At 46.2% G+C, this 16,621-nt stretch overlaps 1 protein-coding gene across 9 annotated transcripts in view; it reads left to right on the top strand.

Moving 5' to 3' along the window:
• The first annotated feature begins 1,092 nt into the window (after positions 1-1,092).
• Positions 1,093-16,621, top strand: part of Bol (boule homolog, RNA binding protein) — a 30,702-nt gene continuing 15,173 nt past the window's right edge. For 7 of the 9 annotated variants that reach the window (XM_077698986.1, XM_077698994.1, XM_077698993.1 and 4 more), the window contains exons 1-6: positions 1,093-1,251; positions 4,753-4,869; positions 8,874-8,965; positions 10,095-10,149; positions 11,289-11,351; positions 11,429-11,450. In XM_077698986.1, coding sequence (XP_077555112.1) covers positions 1,249-1,251; positions 4,753-4,869; positions 8,874-8,965; positions 10,095-10,149; positions 11,289-11,351; positions 11,429-11,450 — 352 coding nt within the window. In that variant the 5' untranslated portion in view covers positions 1,093-1,248. Of the gene's footprint in view, positions 1,252-1,661; positions 1,927-2,129; positions 2,285-4,752; positions 4,870-8,873; positions 8,966-10,094; positions 10,150-11,288; positions 11,352-11,428; positions 11,451-16,621 lie in introns of those variants that run through there. The other 2 variants (XM_077698989.1, XM_077698990.1) reach the window with 2 other exon arrangements.

Here is a 16,621-nt window from a genome sequence, read left to right as displayed (position 1 = left end):
ATCAGCGAGCTGTGCTAGCGACACAACTGATTGACTCCATCGGTTGCTTTCAGTTAAGCTGTTCCGCAGATTGAGCCGATAGAAACGGTGCGGCAGCACTGTGGGCGGTGTTAGCAGCTGCTAACACCACCCACAGCTGTTAACACCCTCTCTCTCTCTCTCTCCTGAAGTTCTCCTGTGTCCAGAGACAGATGCTGCACTTACAAGCTCACTGGTTTGCTCGCTCTTTTTTTTTCCTCCTGGCTTGGTGGTCCAGACGGGTCACTTTCGCATTTTATGCATATCGACGGCTTTCTAGGGTGGAAAAAAGCTGTGTTGCGTTTATCGGTCTGGAAACTACTGCAGCTAGGCCAAATGCCCCAAAATGTTGGACTACGATATGAAAGCGGAAAAGCTTTCGTGGCAACAAAGCTGTAAATTTCACGGTAACAAATCTACAGCGTTCGCGCAGGAGGCGCGAAAGCTGTAGATTTGTTGTTGCGAAATTTGTGCATGTAATTATGTAATGTAGATGTAATTATGTAGTATAATTATGTACGTGTAATTATGTATAACAAAACATGTAATTTTGTTCTAATCAGCCATTGCGCAACCTAATTATGTAATGTACATGTAATTCTGTAATGTAATCATGTAGAACAAAACACATGTGATAGCCATTACGCAAACTTTAATTTACTGCAACAAACATTAACGAACTCAGCAGCTGTTTTTACTCCAGCTGTAAATTACCCGGCTAGCGCGCATTCCCTTCACTATCGATCGCCAGATCCGTCAGGGCGCACGTGCACGTTCAGCGAGTTTCTGTGCCGTTTTTGATTGCACACAAGGATCGACAAGACTAGCCTTCGGCTTTGGCAATTAACACCCGCAGACCAGTGCCGTTGCACAAAAACGTGAGCTGAAAGTAAAATCGAAGGCACCTGAGCCTCGGCATTGTCGCCGACGTCGAAGCCAGCAACTTTTTGACCCGCGCTCCATTCAAAGGTTTTCAGTCTTTCTTCGCGAGCGCTGCACAGCGTTGGTATTTTTTCCAGGGGCGCAGGCTAACCTCGTCACCGAGCGGCGTCTTCGACGGCGCTGCGCAGGCCAGCAGCGCAGTGGGCGCAGTCGCGCGCAGCACTCCGAAAATTCAGGTGAAAGTTAATTTGGTGGAAGTTTGGCGGGTGGGCACCCGGGCGGGTTGTGTTGTGGTGGTGTTGCGTCAGCGCGCGACTGTAAGATACAAGAAACAACCAGTAACACACCATGGTAAGTGAAATTGTTCCGCGATGCTCCACGACGGAGTGCAACCGTTAGTTTGTAGCGCCTATTATTATCTGTGAAGTACGGTATAAATAGACCGCCGGGGAGTGTCTGCTCGGGCTGCTGCCCGCCCGGCTGGCCTGCTTGTCGAGCGAGTACGCGCTATGTGTTTGTAGGTCTCTTCGATTTGTCATTTTGGACTGTCCGGAACTGCTCCAGGGCAATTATTTGCCCCACGTTTATGGATACTCATTTGCCTACAGAATATTTATTCGGGCGCAGTCCTTGACTGTCCACGAACTGCTCTGAGCTATTTTGGACGGGCAAATAAAACTTCTACTCGGCCGCACAACGTTACGACAGTTACGATTGGCGATTGTCAGTTTCGTAACTTGAAGCTGATTTAGGTGATTCAGTCATTAGGGTTATTAGTTGCGTATTCAGCCGCTCAGCGTAGCCTTGGCGTAGAGAGCGGCAGGGTTCAGTTTGCGTGTAGGCGAGCGAAGTTTAGCTACTTCATATTACCATTGCGCTCAAAGGCGCAGAAGTATTTTGTCTCACAGTTTGCGTGCACGTGCCGCTACCCGCCACAGCTTGCGGCACCCAGTCGAGTTGATAGCATCAGTGGTATAAGCCTAATCTGGATGACACACTACGTGCCGGTTTGGCGGCAGTTTACGGGTAAGCAGGCCAGCTTGCACTGCTGGTTAAATGTACTGCGAATTGTGGGTGGAGTGCATAACAGGCGCTGTACCTGGTGAATTCTGGTGAATTCGCCCTGATTGTTTTGCGTTGCTGGATGTTGTCGTGCCTGCTAAACAAACTGATAGTTTATTGGCGATGTGCCCCTAACTTGACGTTTCGGATTGAGCGGCACAGTGGGCATTGTGCCATCTAGGGAAAACTTAGGGAGGCGTTGTCCCTGTCTGGTTGCAACTCTTCCCTGCCGTCGTAAACGGCTTTTGTCTTTTGAGTTCCGCGTGGTGGTCATTTTTATGCGAGGGTTGATCGGCGGTGATTTAAAACAACGGCACGGCAGGTAAGTACTGGCGCTTGTTATCGGTGGTGTCAACGTCGAAATCTTGTAGCTCTTTTCGGACAGGTGTTTTTTTTGAGGCATTGGTTGGTTAGGTTTAGGTTTGCGGACGCTGCGAGCGTTCCCTCGAAGTGTCAAATTTCGTGCGGTAGGCCGCGCTAACAATGCTCATGACCACTAAAGAGTCTCGCACTGACGAGAGTCGCCTCGATTCAGCTTGCGAGATGCATTTTATGATTTCACGTCACTTACTTGCGTTGACATTTATTTTTTTCGCTGCAATATATCGGTTCTAACGTGCGTTTCGTGGGTGCTTGGTTTATCCGCTGCTGCAACTATGTAGGCGTGACAGTTAGTGCTGGTATTCTGACGTGATTCATTGCTCCTCATTGGCATTTATAGACGAAGCATGTTACGCATTAGTTTTAAACGTGCCCGGAAGCGTTAAAAGTTAGCTCGATTGTGCTGAATGACTCATTCGCGAATGGGAGGGAATAGGGCGATTGTGTTGCATGACTACTTTGCTCAAGGGAGTGAATAGGGAATGGTAAAACCTACAGCGGTCAACAGGTTACTGTGTAACCCCCGTGCTCAGGCACGCACCTAAATTGAAAGCAAGTCGTGGGCACTGCTTCTCATGACCGTATTCGTTACATTTTGGCGCCAAAACCCGTCCACGTATCAAATTTGTATTTATGAAGAAAAGTCGTGCTTTATTCTAACAGTCGACGTACGAAGGAAATGTCAGTGCCGAATTTATGGTGCCTTGATTTGCGTAATTTTCCTAAGGTGATGTGCACAATTATAATAGCATATTATACAGAGCCTTTCCACACAATAGCTCACAAGCTGATTTAGTGGCTCTAGCTGATGGCCATTGATAGTAGCTTTTCTGTAAAATATTCCGAGTATTTTGAATTTCTGCCACATTGAGAACCTAAATTTTCTACACTTAAACTTTGCACTTGTGTCATATAGACCGCCCAAGAATATATGCACTGAAAAGTGAACTAAAGTATTTTTACTCTTAGGTGATTTTTAGAGTTGCAGAATCGCTAGCTGTAAGCGCAATTATGATAGCAAAGAAAGAGTGCCGCCGATTTAGAGGGGCACGTTCTGGGCTCTTCATGATGCATGTGCGATTGCGTACCCGAGTATGCAATCTGTAGCAGCCTGAAATTTCATAAAGGGAGCAGCAGGAATATGTGTGTACAAAGGTTTCAGTCGAAATGAAAACACGACAGGCTTTGCCTATTTCAGGGCATCCACTGTTGTATGCCCTGTAGTCCCTGCAAGCTACCTATACAACTTCTGAAAAAACAAAAAAAAACGACGCACAGGGGAAAAAAAAACGTGGAAATTTCACAATTCTGGGATTTTTTTTTTTTTCATGCGCCAATTATTTGTTGATTTCAGGCAGTGTGAGGGGCTTAGAATGAAGTGCCTTCTAGAACATTTAGGTGGTGATGCAGAAGGGTTGCATGTACTGCATTGCCTGGCCTGTACCCAATTGTAACCTTCACAAAACAACTCCCTAGTAAACACCTGCAAAAACATGGTTTAGTTTTAGACGCACGATAGGTGCCACTAAATGGGTGAAAAAAAAATATCCTTTGAAATGTAAACTGTCTTTGTTTCGCAACATTTTTGTGCCAAATTTTAACTCCACTTTGGGCACTCTCTCCTTGGCGAGGACACTCCTGTGCTAAGAAGCTAATAAAGCACCCCAGTTTGACCGTTTAGCTGTGATGGCTTGTATTGAAGGAGGGTAAAACAAGGGTTTAAGAAGCAATCCTGGTCTTGCTGACAAATGTTAGGAAGCACAGAACGTGTTTATATTCGACAGCCATGTCTGGCTTGGCAAGTTTCTCGCAAGGACATGTGATCGTGTAGGCAGTGTGGGTACTGCGGTGGATTGCACGCTGATACAACAGTTTGCTGTGGTGGCTGCATTTGTGAAGGGCGTGAAGGCAAAAATCTCTCTACGCAGACAGTCCCACGTTAGGATTGAAGGAAGCCCTAATAGTCCCGTAGCTTTCACCACTTCAAAGCAAAATGCAGGCGAGTTTTTTTTTTTTTTTTTCCAGGTTTGTAATCCCGAGATTTTTAAAATTTTAACATGCTGCTTGTGACGTCCCTATCAATATTTAGACCACAGACTCAGTCAGACCTTTAAACGTGGAAATGCAATTTGGAAGTCTAATATCCAACCAAAGCCTCCTGTGTAACCGACTGCGCCCGCTCTATCGCCCCGAAACCCATTGGAGCAGCCCGTTCACTGTGGGGGCATCAAATTCCCAGGTTTTGCAATCGTCATTGGCTACGCGAACGCATCTTCCTGCTACAAAGGTCCACAATCATTTTTTGCAGTGTAGTACTCTGCTCTTCACGAGACTTTCACCAAAAAGCCATTGGCCACCAGATTATTCTTTTCAGTCAAATCTCGCTCTTGCTCCTCGTTATTTGTCCAGACAACCACCAGCAGCAGCACCGACAGCTCGAGCTCCTCGTCCCCGGCAGGCCTGAACGCCCCACGCTACGGAACCATGGTCCCTAATCGGGTCTTCGTCGGGGGCATCGCAACCACCGTGAGTGAGCTAGTCACGGCCGCTGCTACGGAGGGTCCTGAAAGAAAATGTGTCGTGACAACTGTGCATGGTACTATATTGTAGAGCCCCGCTCTCAGTTCCCCTTTTGGATTCTCTTTCACATATGACCAACTTGGCGTGAACACAGAAAAAGACGGCCGAGACCATCGCTTCTATGACACATAAGAGCAGCGAAGCGCTACGCCTGATAACCGCGGAGCGCACCGATGTCGCCGATTCACTCATTCGTCAAGCTCGACTGCAATCAGCGCTGTAATGAACTAAATAGTCACTTTTCATTGTTATTTTTCTCTTGAGTTCAATCATGTGACCCAACAGCTTACTAGGACAAGTATGGACAAATGCCATGCATTGGGTTCTCTTTGTCATGGAAGAGGCTTGTACTGCCCTCTTATGTTGCGGTTACACCAAACAAATAATTTTTATTTTATTGCCAAACATAAAAGCAAAATACTGCACGTTATTTTTATGCTCCATGATCGCTGACTTGGAAGCAGTTGAAACTATAATTTGTTTCGGTAGGAAACATGCTTTAAACAGCGCGCATGCGAAACTGCGCCTTCTGCAAATTGCCGCACATTTCGCGGCGCCGTAAGCCGGGGCAATTTTTTGCCCTATTTTGCTTGTATTTTGCGACAAAAACAGCCGCCATTTTCAAGCTGTTACGTAGCATTACGTCACCTTTAAGCAGGCTGAAGTTGCCAATGCATGACGTAATCGTTCCCGCCAACTGTTTAAATTACGTCACGCCTTCTCAGCCAATCACATAGGGGGTGTGTATTACAAGCAGTATTGTTGTTGAATAGCAAAGACAAGCTTACGTTGTCATGTCTGCTGCATTTAGTCTGGTTTTTCATTGCCGGCCAAGAATTATGCGCCTTTAGTAATGAGAAATAAGGCAAACTTTAGAACTGGTGTCCGTAAACGACATGAAACGTCAAAATGATGACAGCACACACACTGCTTTGTCAACCGGAAGCACGTGACTAAAACTGAAAGCCAATCAGAAAAGACTTCCGGCAAATTGCCTGAGTTGCCGGCAATTTGTGCAGTCGGGAATAGGGCCCCTAGCCTGTACATCTACCCATTTCAGATGATGGCGATGACCATGCGGTTGGCCTATGCCGCATTTATTTCTTTTTTCTTTTTAAAGCAAAGCTTTTTACCTCTACCCCCCAAGGGTTCTTTCGCGACCGTTGGTGTCATCAGAAAACTCCCGCGAACAAATAAAAGAATTTACTGGCACCGCCAGGAATCGCACCTGCAACTAATAGAGTAATAAAGCGAGATCCAGTTGTCTTACCGATTTAGCTACGAGCCCACGCGGAAACAGGGAAGAAAGTTGGTGCTCTCACCAGCACATCTTCGGGTCTACCCCTGCATTCTCCCAGAATGCCACGTGATAGAGTCACGCAATTTCTCACGCCGCAGTGCGCTCCGCCCACGGCACGTCTAGCAGCCCTGTGCGAGCCTTGCGCGTGTGCTAGGAGTTACAAAAATTAAAGGAAGCCCACAGCAACGCATCCATGGCATCTCACTTCTAGTATGCCAATGTGCTAAACCCTGTGGCCTCCAGTGCTCACGCGGAAAAAATCACAGTGCTTTGTCGTCCGACCTCACGCCAAACGCCACACCAAGTAACACATTCAAATACTCCTTGATGGCCAGGCCATCATTCCAAGCCCCATCATCAATATCTTGGCCCTACATCTCCAGGCCAACACCAGGAGTGACGATTCCTTGCAGCGCCTCAAACACAGTATCAATCAAATCATACATACACATGATCAGGCGAGTTGCCACCAAGAAGCGAGGCCTCAAGGAATCCGATACCTTTCGATTAAGTCAAGCTTTTGTCCTCTTGAAAATCACTTATACGTCAACCCCTGTCTTCTTCTCGGCAAAGAGGACATAAAGATGCTTTATATAATGATTAGAAAGGCGGTCGAACAGGCCATTGGTCTTCTCATGAGTGCGTCAACAGTGAATCTGCTTAGCCCGGGGCTCCACAACACGGTGGAAGAGCTGATGGAGGGGCATATTTCTAACCAGAAGCTGCGACTGAGCAGAACTGCGGTGGGTCGCCGCATCCTTCACCAGATTGGCTGGGCCGCACAGAATGTCACCCCGCTTGATGTACTCCCGGATTCTTGGCGACAAGAACTAAAGATGCTCCCTTTGCTGATAAATATGAACTCCTCACACAACGAGGGCTGCCGAAAAGCACGGGCTCAAGAGCTCATCACCACCCTCGGTGGTGATCACGCAGTTATCGACACACTTCCCAACGTCGAGGGCAGCAGTACGCCATCATTGTGGCTACCTCCAGAACCAACCTTCTTGCGTGTGCCTCACTCAAGACCGAAGACATAACGGCAGCAGAAGAGGCAGCCATAGCCTTGGCTCTCTCTCAACCAGGGGTTCGGAAGGTAGTCACCGATTCCCAACAAGCCTACCGGAATTACCAGTCGGGTTGGATTTCCCGACCGGCACTGCGTCTGTTGAAAACCCACGACCAAAATGGTTCCATTCAGCCATCTGGACACCCGCTCACTCCTCCATGAAGGGCAACGAATACGCCCACCAACAAGCGCGCGCTTGGGCCCCCATGTTATGGAACTGCACGAGGACAGTCACCCGGTTGTCTCGTTCAGGGACATAACCCAGCATTATCGCCTTCAGAGACAGACCCTACATCCTCCTTACCCTGGCCTTTCCAGAGAACAACAAACTACCCTACGGCTCATACAATCTGGCGCATTCCCATACCGGTCGCGTCTTCACTTATTGCACCCGAATCGCTACGACGCTGAATGTATACATTTTGCTCTGAAGTAGGAACAATCCGCCACATAAGCGGGTGTGCGACTTCAGCCCTGATCACCCTCCTCTCTTTCCGTCAAGCACCCAACAAAAGCAATGGGAGATTCTGCTTTCCAGCCACCCTCTGCCTACCCTGCTTCAGCTGGTGGACACAGCACAGGCAGCGCGGGCTGCATATGGGCTCCAGTGAAGAAGGAACCACTCCCCCGGGCCGCACTCTGGGCCATTAAAAAAACTGAATAGAAGTATTTCCTCCTCGTCCTCATCCCTCTCCTCCTCCCCCTCTTCCTCCCGCTCCTCCTCTTCCGTTTTAGCGGCCGATCTCGTCGCCTCCGTCCCCGGCGGCGGAGACGGAGAAGTGAGATCGTCCAACACCGGGTTTGAGCTTCCTTTAATTTTATAAAACGAGTTTCCACTCATGTGCTACACCAATACAGTTCAACTAACCACCCTTCATGCATCATACCTTGATTTAACCTGACCAAGAATATCTCTCTGAAGTAATAAAGGCTTGAAGTGCATTTCCCTTCTCTCTGGTTTCCCTATTTGTAGAGCGACGTGAGTGAATTTACGTGACGTCGCATGGGTAAACATTGTGGGTGCCGTTTACAGCTTTGCTTTCCAACCACATTCACAGGGTGAATTATCGCGATTTTTTTTTTTTTTTTCAACTGTTCAGTAGCGTTGCTCTAGGCTTTTTTTTTTGTTTTGTTTTTGTTTTCTGTGCATTGACTGGGTGAGCTCGCAGGCTGCTATGCTAGTTTGAATTCACCGATGCACACTAAAATTTTGCTGAATTAATGAGAGTTCCGCTCCATAGACTCATGTATATAATTGTAGGGACGGTGTGTGCAGGTCAAATTAACCGATTTTCCGAACTAACGGGGGTCGAATTAATGAGGTTTCACTGTATATGTTTGGCGCTAGTGTAAAAACAACCGGGTCACTATAGATGGCTTCACATAAGCCACCTGGCCGACTTTGCAGAAAACCGTCTGCTACTGCCTCCTCTGCGGTAATGGTGCTTTCTGTCGCCAAACATGCACTTGTGTGTCAGGGCTGGAGTTGCATGTGCACGATGCCTAAATTTCTTTTTTTCAGTGCTGTGTGAACAACATGGAATTTCCACTGAATTATTCCACCCTGTCTTTTATCTCCAGACCACAGAAGCAGAGCTCCAGGAACTCTTTTCACTCTATGGACACGTCACGAACACAAAGATAATCGTTGACAGAGCTGGTGTATCCAAAGGGTAAGCGCAAGAGAAGGTTGCATTCTCTATTAAAATTATTGTACTGACTAAAACAGCTCCGCGACAAAACATTGTGTGAAATGGTTGTTTTCTAGGCTTTGTTGCATGTATACTAAACCAAGGCTGTTGAGGATGCCGAAAAGGTTTGCTTGTTGCTTAAAAAAGAACAAGTAAAGCCGGTGCTTGTTAAGTACCTTACAGGAAGTCAAGCCTTGTGTAAGCTTTGTTTGAAGCATTAGGTTTATGTGCAAACGGCCTGGTTTCTGCCATAACTTTAATTTGGCACCACCTCTTGGATGTGTACTAGCAAAGTTATGGGCTGAAAATTTAGTTCATGGTAATCATAAGCTAGCCTAATGTCAAGTGCTAGTCACACAGCCTGGACACACAGGGTAAAAAAAAAATTGCGGTTTATTCCTCTTTTAAAGTAGTTGGTAGGAATGATATTTGGAGGGTGTTACTCAATTGCCCACACTTCTTCACTTGAGTGCTGATAGCGTAGCCGCGCACTCTGACAAAAAATAAAACTGGCCCAAGTTCAGGTATTGGTAAGGGGATGCACGTTGATTTTGTACTTTTTTTTTTTCTGTTTCCAAGGGGTGTGCATTCTGCAGTGGTGCTTGATAGTAATGCCACAGCTACTGTTTGTGTTTTCAGTGTTGAGCATGAGCATCTGAGCACATTGATGGCTGAGCTTCCTCTCTGCCACAAGCCACAAACGCATACCTGCCCAGTCACATCGTCTGGTTCAAGCTTATTTCCCCAAGTCGTACACTTCATCTGGTTTGTGGTACCGGGAAGAGTTCACTAAACGAGAAGCTCTACTCTTCTACTGTCCCTAACACTGCCCGCAGATCCTGTATGAACGTGCGTTTGCTCGTAGTGGTCCTTTCAATTCTTATTCGAGAAAACACTCAGCCGAAAGGGAAGAGCACTGAAAAACTGAAAACAGTACGATTAAATAAACCAGTGTGCATTTCTATGTGCACTGCATGGCTAGCCAGAGCTGCCTAGACAGAGAACATGCCTAGACCGAGCTGTATAGAGCGGGGTTGTGTTGACACAAAACTGTAAAAAAAAGCTTTTTTTTTTTCATGACTATAACCCAGCTTCCTTTCTCCCTGTACAGGTACGGCTTTGTCACCTTCGATACTCCCGAAGGGGCTCAGAGGGCACAGGCAGCGGTGAGTGGACTTTCCCGGCTTTGCCTTTGCTTGCGATTTGTGCCTAGTAAAACTGTGCTGCTTTGTAATAAACCTGCTCCGATGAGTGGTGTACAGCTTAACTGTTGCGAAAATTCATCGCACAAAGGTAAAGGACATCGCAGGGTTGAAAATGTTGCAAAAGTTGAAAACATTGCCAGGTTGTAAACATTCCAGAGGCTGGCGGCAGAATCAGGCAGCTTTTGTTCGCTGCCTCATGCATTGGCTCATTGCTTTTGTAAATTTTAACGTGGAGAGTTTTTAGGCTGCTTGTCCAATAATTCGTTAAGCTGAAGCTGAAGACAACACGGCCTAAACTTTCAATGCTGATTGGCTGACAGGTTTTGTGTGAACGCACACTTGGCTGGGCTCCCAACTGGTGGTGCAAGCACTTGTGCAGTTCGGTAGAAGTCAACATCATGCGAGGGTGGTGGGCCGAGTTCTCGTCTAATATTACGCAGTGTCATGAACATAGGCATGCGAAACATATTTGTGTAACGATTTTCCATAATTTTCTTAGTATGTGTCGTGTGCACTGCAACGGTACTGGCTCGTTGGGGATCCATAATGAGGGAGTAGTCGTAGTGCAAAGGAGCAGGTATGAAGACGGAGGAACATGCGAGCAATGCGTGCGCCGCTCCCTTAACTTTGTTCATTATCATAAGCACTATTCATTAACCTTGAATATGGGGAGTGTTATTTTATAAAGTGTCACTGAGAAGTGTTGTTCTTTTAGTAACCAGGAGTTGGTATTGCTGCCATTGCAAGGTTGAATCCTGTTATAAACATCTGTATCAGCATTTTTAAAACAGCTAATGTGTTGCGGGCTTAAAGTGTTGTTTGTCATATAAAGAGGGGTCTTAATACTTGTAGAAACTGGTGTGGCTACAAGGATTAGAAAACTGCGTGGCTAACACTTTCCTTGATTTTTTTGTCTGTGTACGCAAGCTTCTGTGGGGGATGGACATTTTTGTGAGTATAAGGGGCTTCTCTCTTGCTTTTGTCAAAACATCAGGTGCGGTGCATAGCCACTGACGGAAATTTGGGGGGCTCTTTTCCACAGCTTTTATTTGCTGTTCTTTCAAAGTTTCAAAGTTTTTCCGATCTCGATCTCTCTTCAGGGGAACAACAATTTGATGCTGCGGGACAGGAGACTCAACGTAGCACCTGCCATCAAGAAGCAGGTATATTACCCTGCCCCTCGCTTGGCCGTGCGTAATATATGCGAAGTGTTTATTTGTGCCCTACTTTCCTTTTCCAGCCATTCACCTCCAGGGCATATGGTGAGTCGGATTCTGTGACGTGTATCTCTGAGTATAGTGCTTGTGCATGCATAAGTATGTCTGCCGTCGCTGCACCTCTCTTTAACTGCAGACTGTTGGCCACCACTGACTTTACACAATCAACAATTTTGTCTGACGTGTGCAAACCAAAGAGATGTGCGTTTTGCTAGTAAATTTTTAATTATTGAAATTCAAAACTAAAGACTGTGAATTCAGTCTGCAGTAGGTTAGGATAAATCTTGCCTTTATAACATGCATGCGAGTTTTTTTTTTTTTTTTCCTATGCTTGCTTTTCTTGGTGCGTGTGAATTGGTTCTTTTTATGTTTCAATGTTGTGTTTGCATGGTGCAGATAGAATGTTAAGAGAGGTGGATTACATTATAACCGCACAGCAACAGAGGTGCAGTCAACAGTAGCAAAACAGAGCACTGAAGCTTCAGAACATATCTGTCACACACCAACTAGATTAAAATCCGCCGCGGTGGCTCAGTGGCTAAGGCGTTGCGCTGCTGAGCACAAGGTCGCGGATTCGATTCCCGGCCGCGGCGGCCGCTTTTCTGATGGAGGCGAAAAGCAAAAACGCCCGTGTGTACGAGATTTCGGCGCACGATAAAGATCCCCAGGTGGTCAAAATTAACCCGGAGCTCTCCACTACGGCGCGCCTCATCGCCTGCGTTGCGTTAGCGCGTTAAACCCTACAATCAATCAATCACCAACTAGATTAAATGGGCTATAAAGACAACATGCACGTTTGGTTCGTTCGAAAGATTGTCTTGTTAGAATAACACTGACCGCTTTTAACGCACACTTCACTCAAATAAGCTATATAATGAGGAAAACAGAGAATAGGCATGCGAAACCCGAGCTGCTTTTTCTACACTGAACTTGTGTAATGTCATGGGCAGCTCGTTACAATTGGCAGAGGCCAAGAAAATTCAACGCAAATTAAACATAGTTCATGGCCTCAGAGATCACCCTGTGCGTGTTTTGCTCCGGCTGTCCCAATCGCTGTGCGCCCCAGCAAAACACAAGCGCACTGGTTCCTTCAGACTCCACAAGGTGGCAGTGCGCACTTGTGCATTAATGCAACGTCCAGCCTCTTGGGCTGCTGTGTATGCGGCGTTTTGCGGCATACCTATGCTGCCGTTTTTCTCATCTTGCCATGAGTGTATTTATGAAAAGTTTGTTTGCCGTACATTGTTGACGGTGCTGATTCAGAACACCTGTTATGGGCATGCCCTTCATAGGAAGAGGCGAGAACTTGACACCTTCGAGGCACTGCCCCCTCCCCCTCTTTTACATCGGTGGATATGGGGGGCCCCATCACCACTCTTTTTGCATTTCTCCATGAAACAAGAGCCAGCATACACCTGTAATACACGTTTTATGCCATAAGGCATAAAATCGCAATTAAAAGAAAGCAGCCTATTGTGCTTGTTTGCTCCCAGAGCGGATGTACACAGCTAGGACATCTCAGAATGTTTGGGCTTTTAATGCGTAGCTGTATTTCGCGAGTTCTTCTACGGCCAAAACAGTACAGTAACGCCCTGAATTTCCACAGAAATGCATACCTGACGAAGTTTGCATAACTAATTGCTACAATTATTATAGATAATTCGTCGGGTGTAATTTTAAAAAGCAAACTGCAGAAAGTAGAGAAGTGAACTAACGGAATCACAAATACGCATGGGATACAGTTCGTCCGCAAAACAAAGACAAAAATAGCAGCCACAAAAAGAATGACACAAATGCGAATAAAAGAATTGTGAAAAACGGATCAACGGTGTGGCACCCTGCATTCGCACAGAAATATATATAATTGCGGATTTAACAAATTTAATTGTCATAATTGCATAAATAGAGATGATTGGTCGAACGGAATCTTAAAAAAAGAAAAAAATACAGAACCTAGAATGAATGAATGAATGACCTTGTTTAGGAAGAGGCCTGAGGCCCTGGTGTGGGTTAGGGGAAAAGGAAAGGGGAAGACCCATATTACAAATAATCACATGACGTAATCGTTTAGAGTTCCTGTTCCAGTTAGCTGCAGGCACGGTCTGAGTTTTCACATAGGCACTGGTCGTTGATATGTGGAGCATTGTCAGGAAGGTTCAAAGACAACTCCGATTTCTGAACCATCCTTGAACAGAACCTAGGAAATGGAAATTTTATGAAAGTAAAGTTACGAAATCAAAAATAGGCATCCTGTACATTTCCGCACAAAACGAAGCCCCCCCCCCCCTAAAAAAAAGCCCTGAAAATCATTAACCACGGAAATACGAACAGAGAGAGAGAGAGAAGGCTCTTTATTGGAAAAGCAGAGAGGTTTACCGGCATTTACAGACACCTACATGCTTCTCTGCTGTGGGTTGGGGATGGGGGAAGAAAAGGCCCAAAGAAGAGCTGGGCAGAAAAGAAAAAGAAAAAAAAAAACTGTCGTGGACTTGGCACGTTAGCGGACTTGCATGCAAATTTTTGTTCTGAGCTTGGGCCACATAATTTAAAATTTTGAAATTAGGCCAATTTCATCCAAATAAGAGAATAAACTCCGTAGAGCTTGGCGCTGCTTTGACGGATGAATGCATGGTCCTGAAATAATTCGGAGAGTAATTGGTCCCTGTTCTAGACGTTCCAGGCTTTGAAGGAAGCGGGATCTCGGTTCCATGTAGGCCGCACCTTCTAATAAAATGTGTTCAATTGTTTCGACACAAGCACAATTGTCGCAGTGCGGATTTGGCGTCGCTCGAAGGCTAAATAGATAGCTATTTGTGAAGGCACGGTTCAGGCGTAGACGATGGTACAACGTTTCCAGGTCACGAAGCTGTGTCGGGAGTCGCAACTTTAATTCTGGGTCAATAGTGTGCAAAAAGCATCGAGTATTTTGTAAGTTGCTCCATAGACGGTTTCTGTCAGTCACCGCAAAGTGGTGAGCCATGGCAGAAGCTTCTGTTTTTTCTTGAAAACACCTCCTGAAGACGGATCAACGGTGCCCTGCATTTGCAGAAAAACATCAACAGAATTTTTTGCAGTAATATAGCATAAAGGGAGATAATTGGTCGAATGGAATTTAAAAATGCAAAAATATAAAAATGATTTTACGAAAACAAAAATATAGTGGACTTAGCAGATTGACTTGCGAGCCTACGATTTTCCAAGACTGCCTTTATTAAAAAACCGCGAGAAAAAAGCTATCGTGACATGCATTCCAACCAGCAACAACCTTGTGGCTGAACCATTTATGAAATTGTATTTATGCTGCGGATATTTATGCGGGGCACCACCTGTGTAGATAATGTGTCAGGCGAGGAAGTAAGGAGCTTCTCAGGTGTACTGCGTGTGTATAGACATTGGCATATTTAAAAAATGTATATATAAAAAACCAATGTGAAACTGTTGCAGAGTGCAAAAACAGACTGCGCGTGATCGCTGCCTAATTTTATATTCAGGGGCCTAATATTAGGGGTGTGCGAATATCGAATCGAATATCGAATGTTTTTTTTTTTTTTTTTTTTTTTTTTTACAGGCCTCGATTTTTTATAGGTTTTTCTGCAAAAGCAGAAGCTACTTCGCATGTTCGGGAGACGTGGCATTCTTTTTCAACCTGGAGAACGCACTTTTCAACTCGCATTGGCGGTACTCCAGGAATCCGGAGCGGGCACAATACGCATTTGGGGGAGAAAAAAAAAAAGACTTGCATTGGAGTTGCTGTACTGCAATCATAGGCAATGACTATTCAGAGCCTCGTAACTCAGAAGCGAGCACTTTGCAGGCATGAACAATGGGACGCGAAAGCAATCATGGACCACGATAAGGCACTTCTTGGGAAGCGTGAATAATATGTAGTAGAAGGAAAGCTCGCGCTACAGTCGCCGTGGACAAGCCTGCGCTATCCACTGTGGTCTATAAAACAAGTAAACACGCAGTAACCGTACACCAACTACACTAAAAACAGCCAGAACTGCTTTTTTTTTTTTTTTTTTCAATTTAAATTAGTGGAAGCACTGTCAGAACGGCGGCGGTCTTTATTGGAAGCTGCCCTAACATGTAAACATCCGGTCGCACGATTCAAAATGGCGGCCAGAGTCGACGGCGACGGCTCGAAAAAAATATCTTATCGACGCAAGCGCAGATTACTCCATGCAGCGGGATAAAATTTACTGCCTCTGCAAGGCGCGCTCGTCGAAAGCGCGGTTACGATGAAACTTGCCGGGTAGACGGTGTAGCAGCAGTGCGTTAGCGTGCGCCGACATCTCTCGCTTTCGCAAAGATAGGGAACGTTCGGAAACTCCACTCGACTATTCAAAAAATCGAATAGTGGATATTCGATTCGCGAATCGAATTATTCGCGGAGGTACTATTCGATTCGTATTCGAATATTTGAGTATTCGCACACCCCTACCTAATATTAGTAAGTTAACAATAATCAAATAGTTGGTTTTTGTCTTACCCTTGTCAGTTTAGAGCTGGCTGCTAGACTCAATTTGCGTGTTTTATCGCTTGTGCCACGCTGCCGCGGAATATCTGATGCATGGGTGGCGAGTGCCGCGGCGCGGCGAAGACGCGGCCACGCCCCCTTTTCAACTTACGCTCGTACTAGCGTCACTAAATAAAGGCTTTTAGAGTATCGACACTCTTTTCTCTCATTGTTATGTGCCGCCAGGATTTTCATTGGTCGGTCGGCACCACGTGATATTTGTTTACATATGGGCGCAGCCATTTTGTTTTTGGGCGCCTCTTCTCTCTCTCTCTGCTGCGCGGACGCTAGAGCGGCCGGTCGCACTGCGCCCGTCATAACCGGCGGTGGTTTCGTTGGGAGAGATGGCAACACTGTAAGCCATAAACAAAATGGCCCCGAGACGCTTCCGGGTGCACGAAGTGGCGGTACTCTTAAGCGTAGCTTATTTAGTGACGCTAGCTCGTACCAGTCAGCAAAGCGTTGCATGTGCGCTTGTGTGGAGCGACTTGGACTTGAGCTTGATACAGTTTACAAAGTAACAAGCTAAAAGCACGTTTTTCCAGGCACAAACATGTCGTGGCTTAGTTTCAAGTGAGAGCAAACGAATTGGGAGGACCTGCCGGCGGCCGGCCGACTAAACGCCTGGCTGACCGATTCTGTCAGAGGGTCGGTGAGCTGTGCAGTAGCACGGTCAAGCCAAGCCGTCTTGTTTTGA

The sequence above is a fragment of the Haemaphysalis longicornis genome, unplaced genomic scaffold (genome assembly GCF_048455015.1).
Source record: "Haemaphysalis longicornis isolate Haplotype H1 unplaced genomic scaffold, Haemaphysalis longicornis Haplotype H1 scaffold_2, whole genome shotgun sequence".
NCBI classification, from domain to species: domain Eukaryota; kingdom Metazoa; phylum Arthropoda; class Arachnida; order Ixodida; family Ixodidae; genus Haemaphysalis; species Haemaphysalis longicornis.
Note: the sequence above shows the minus strand (reverse complement) of the source record. Positions and strands in the feature narration are given on the sequence as shown.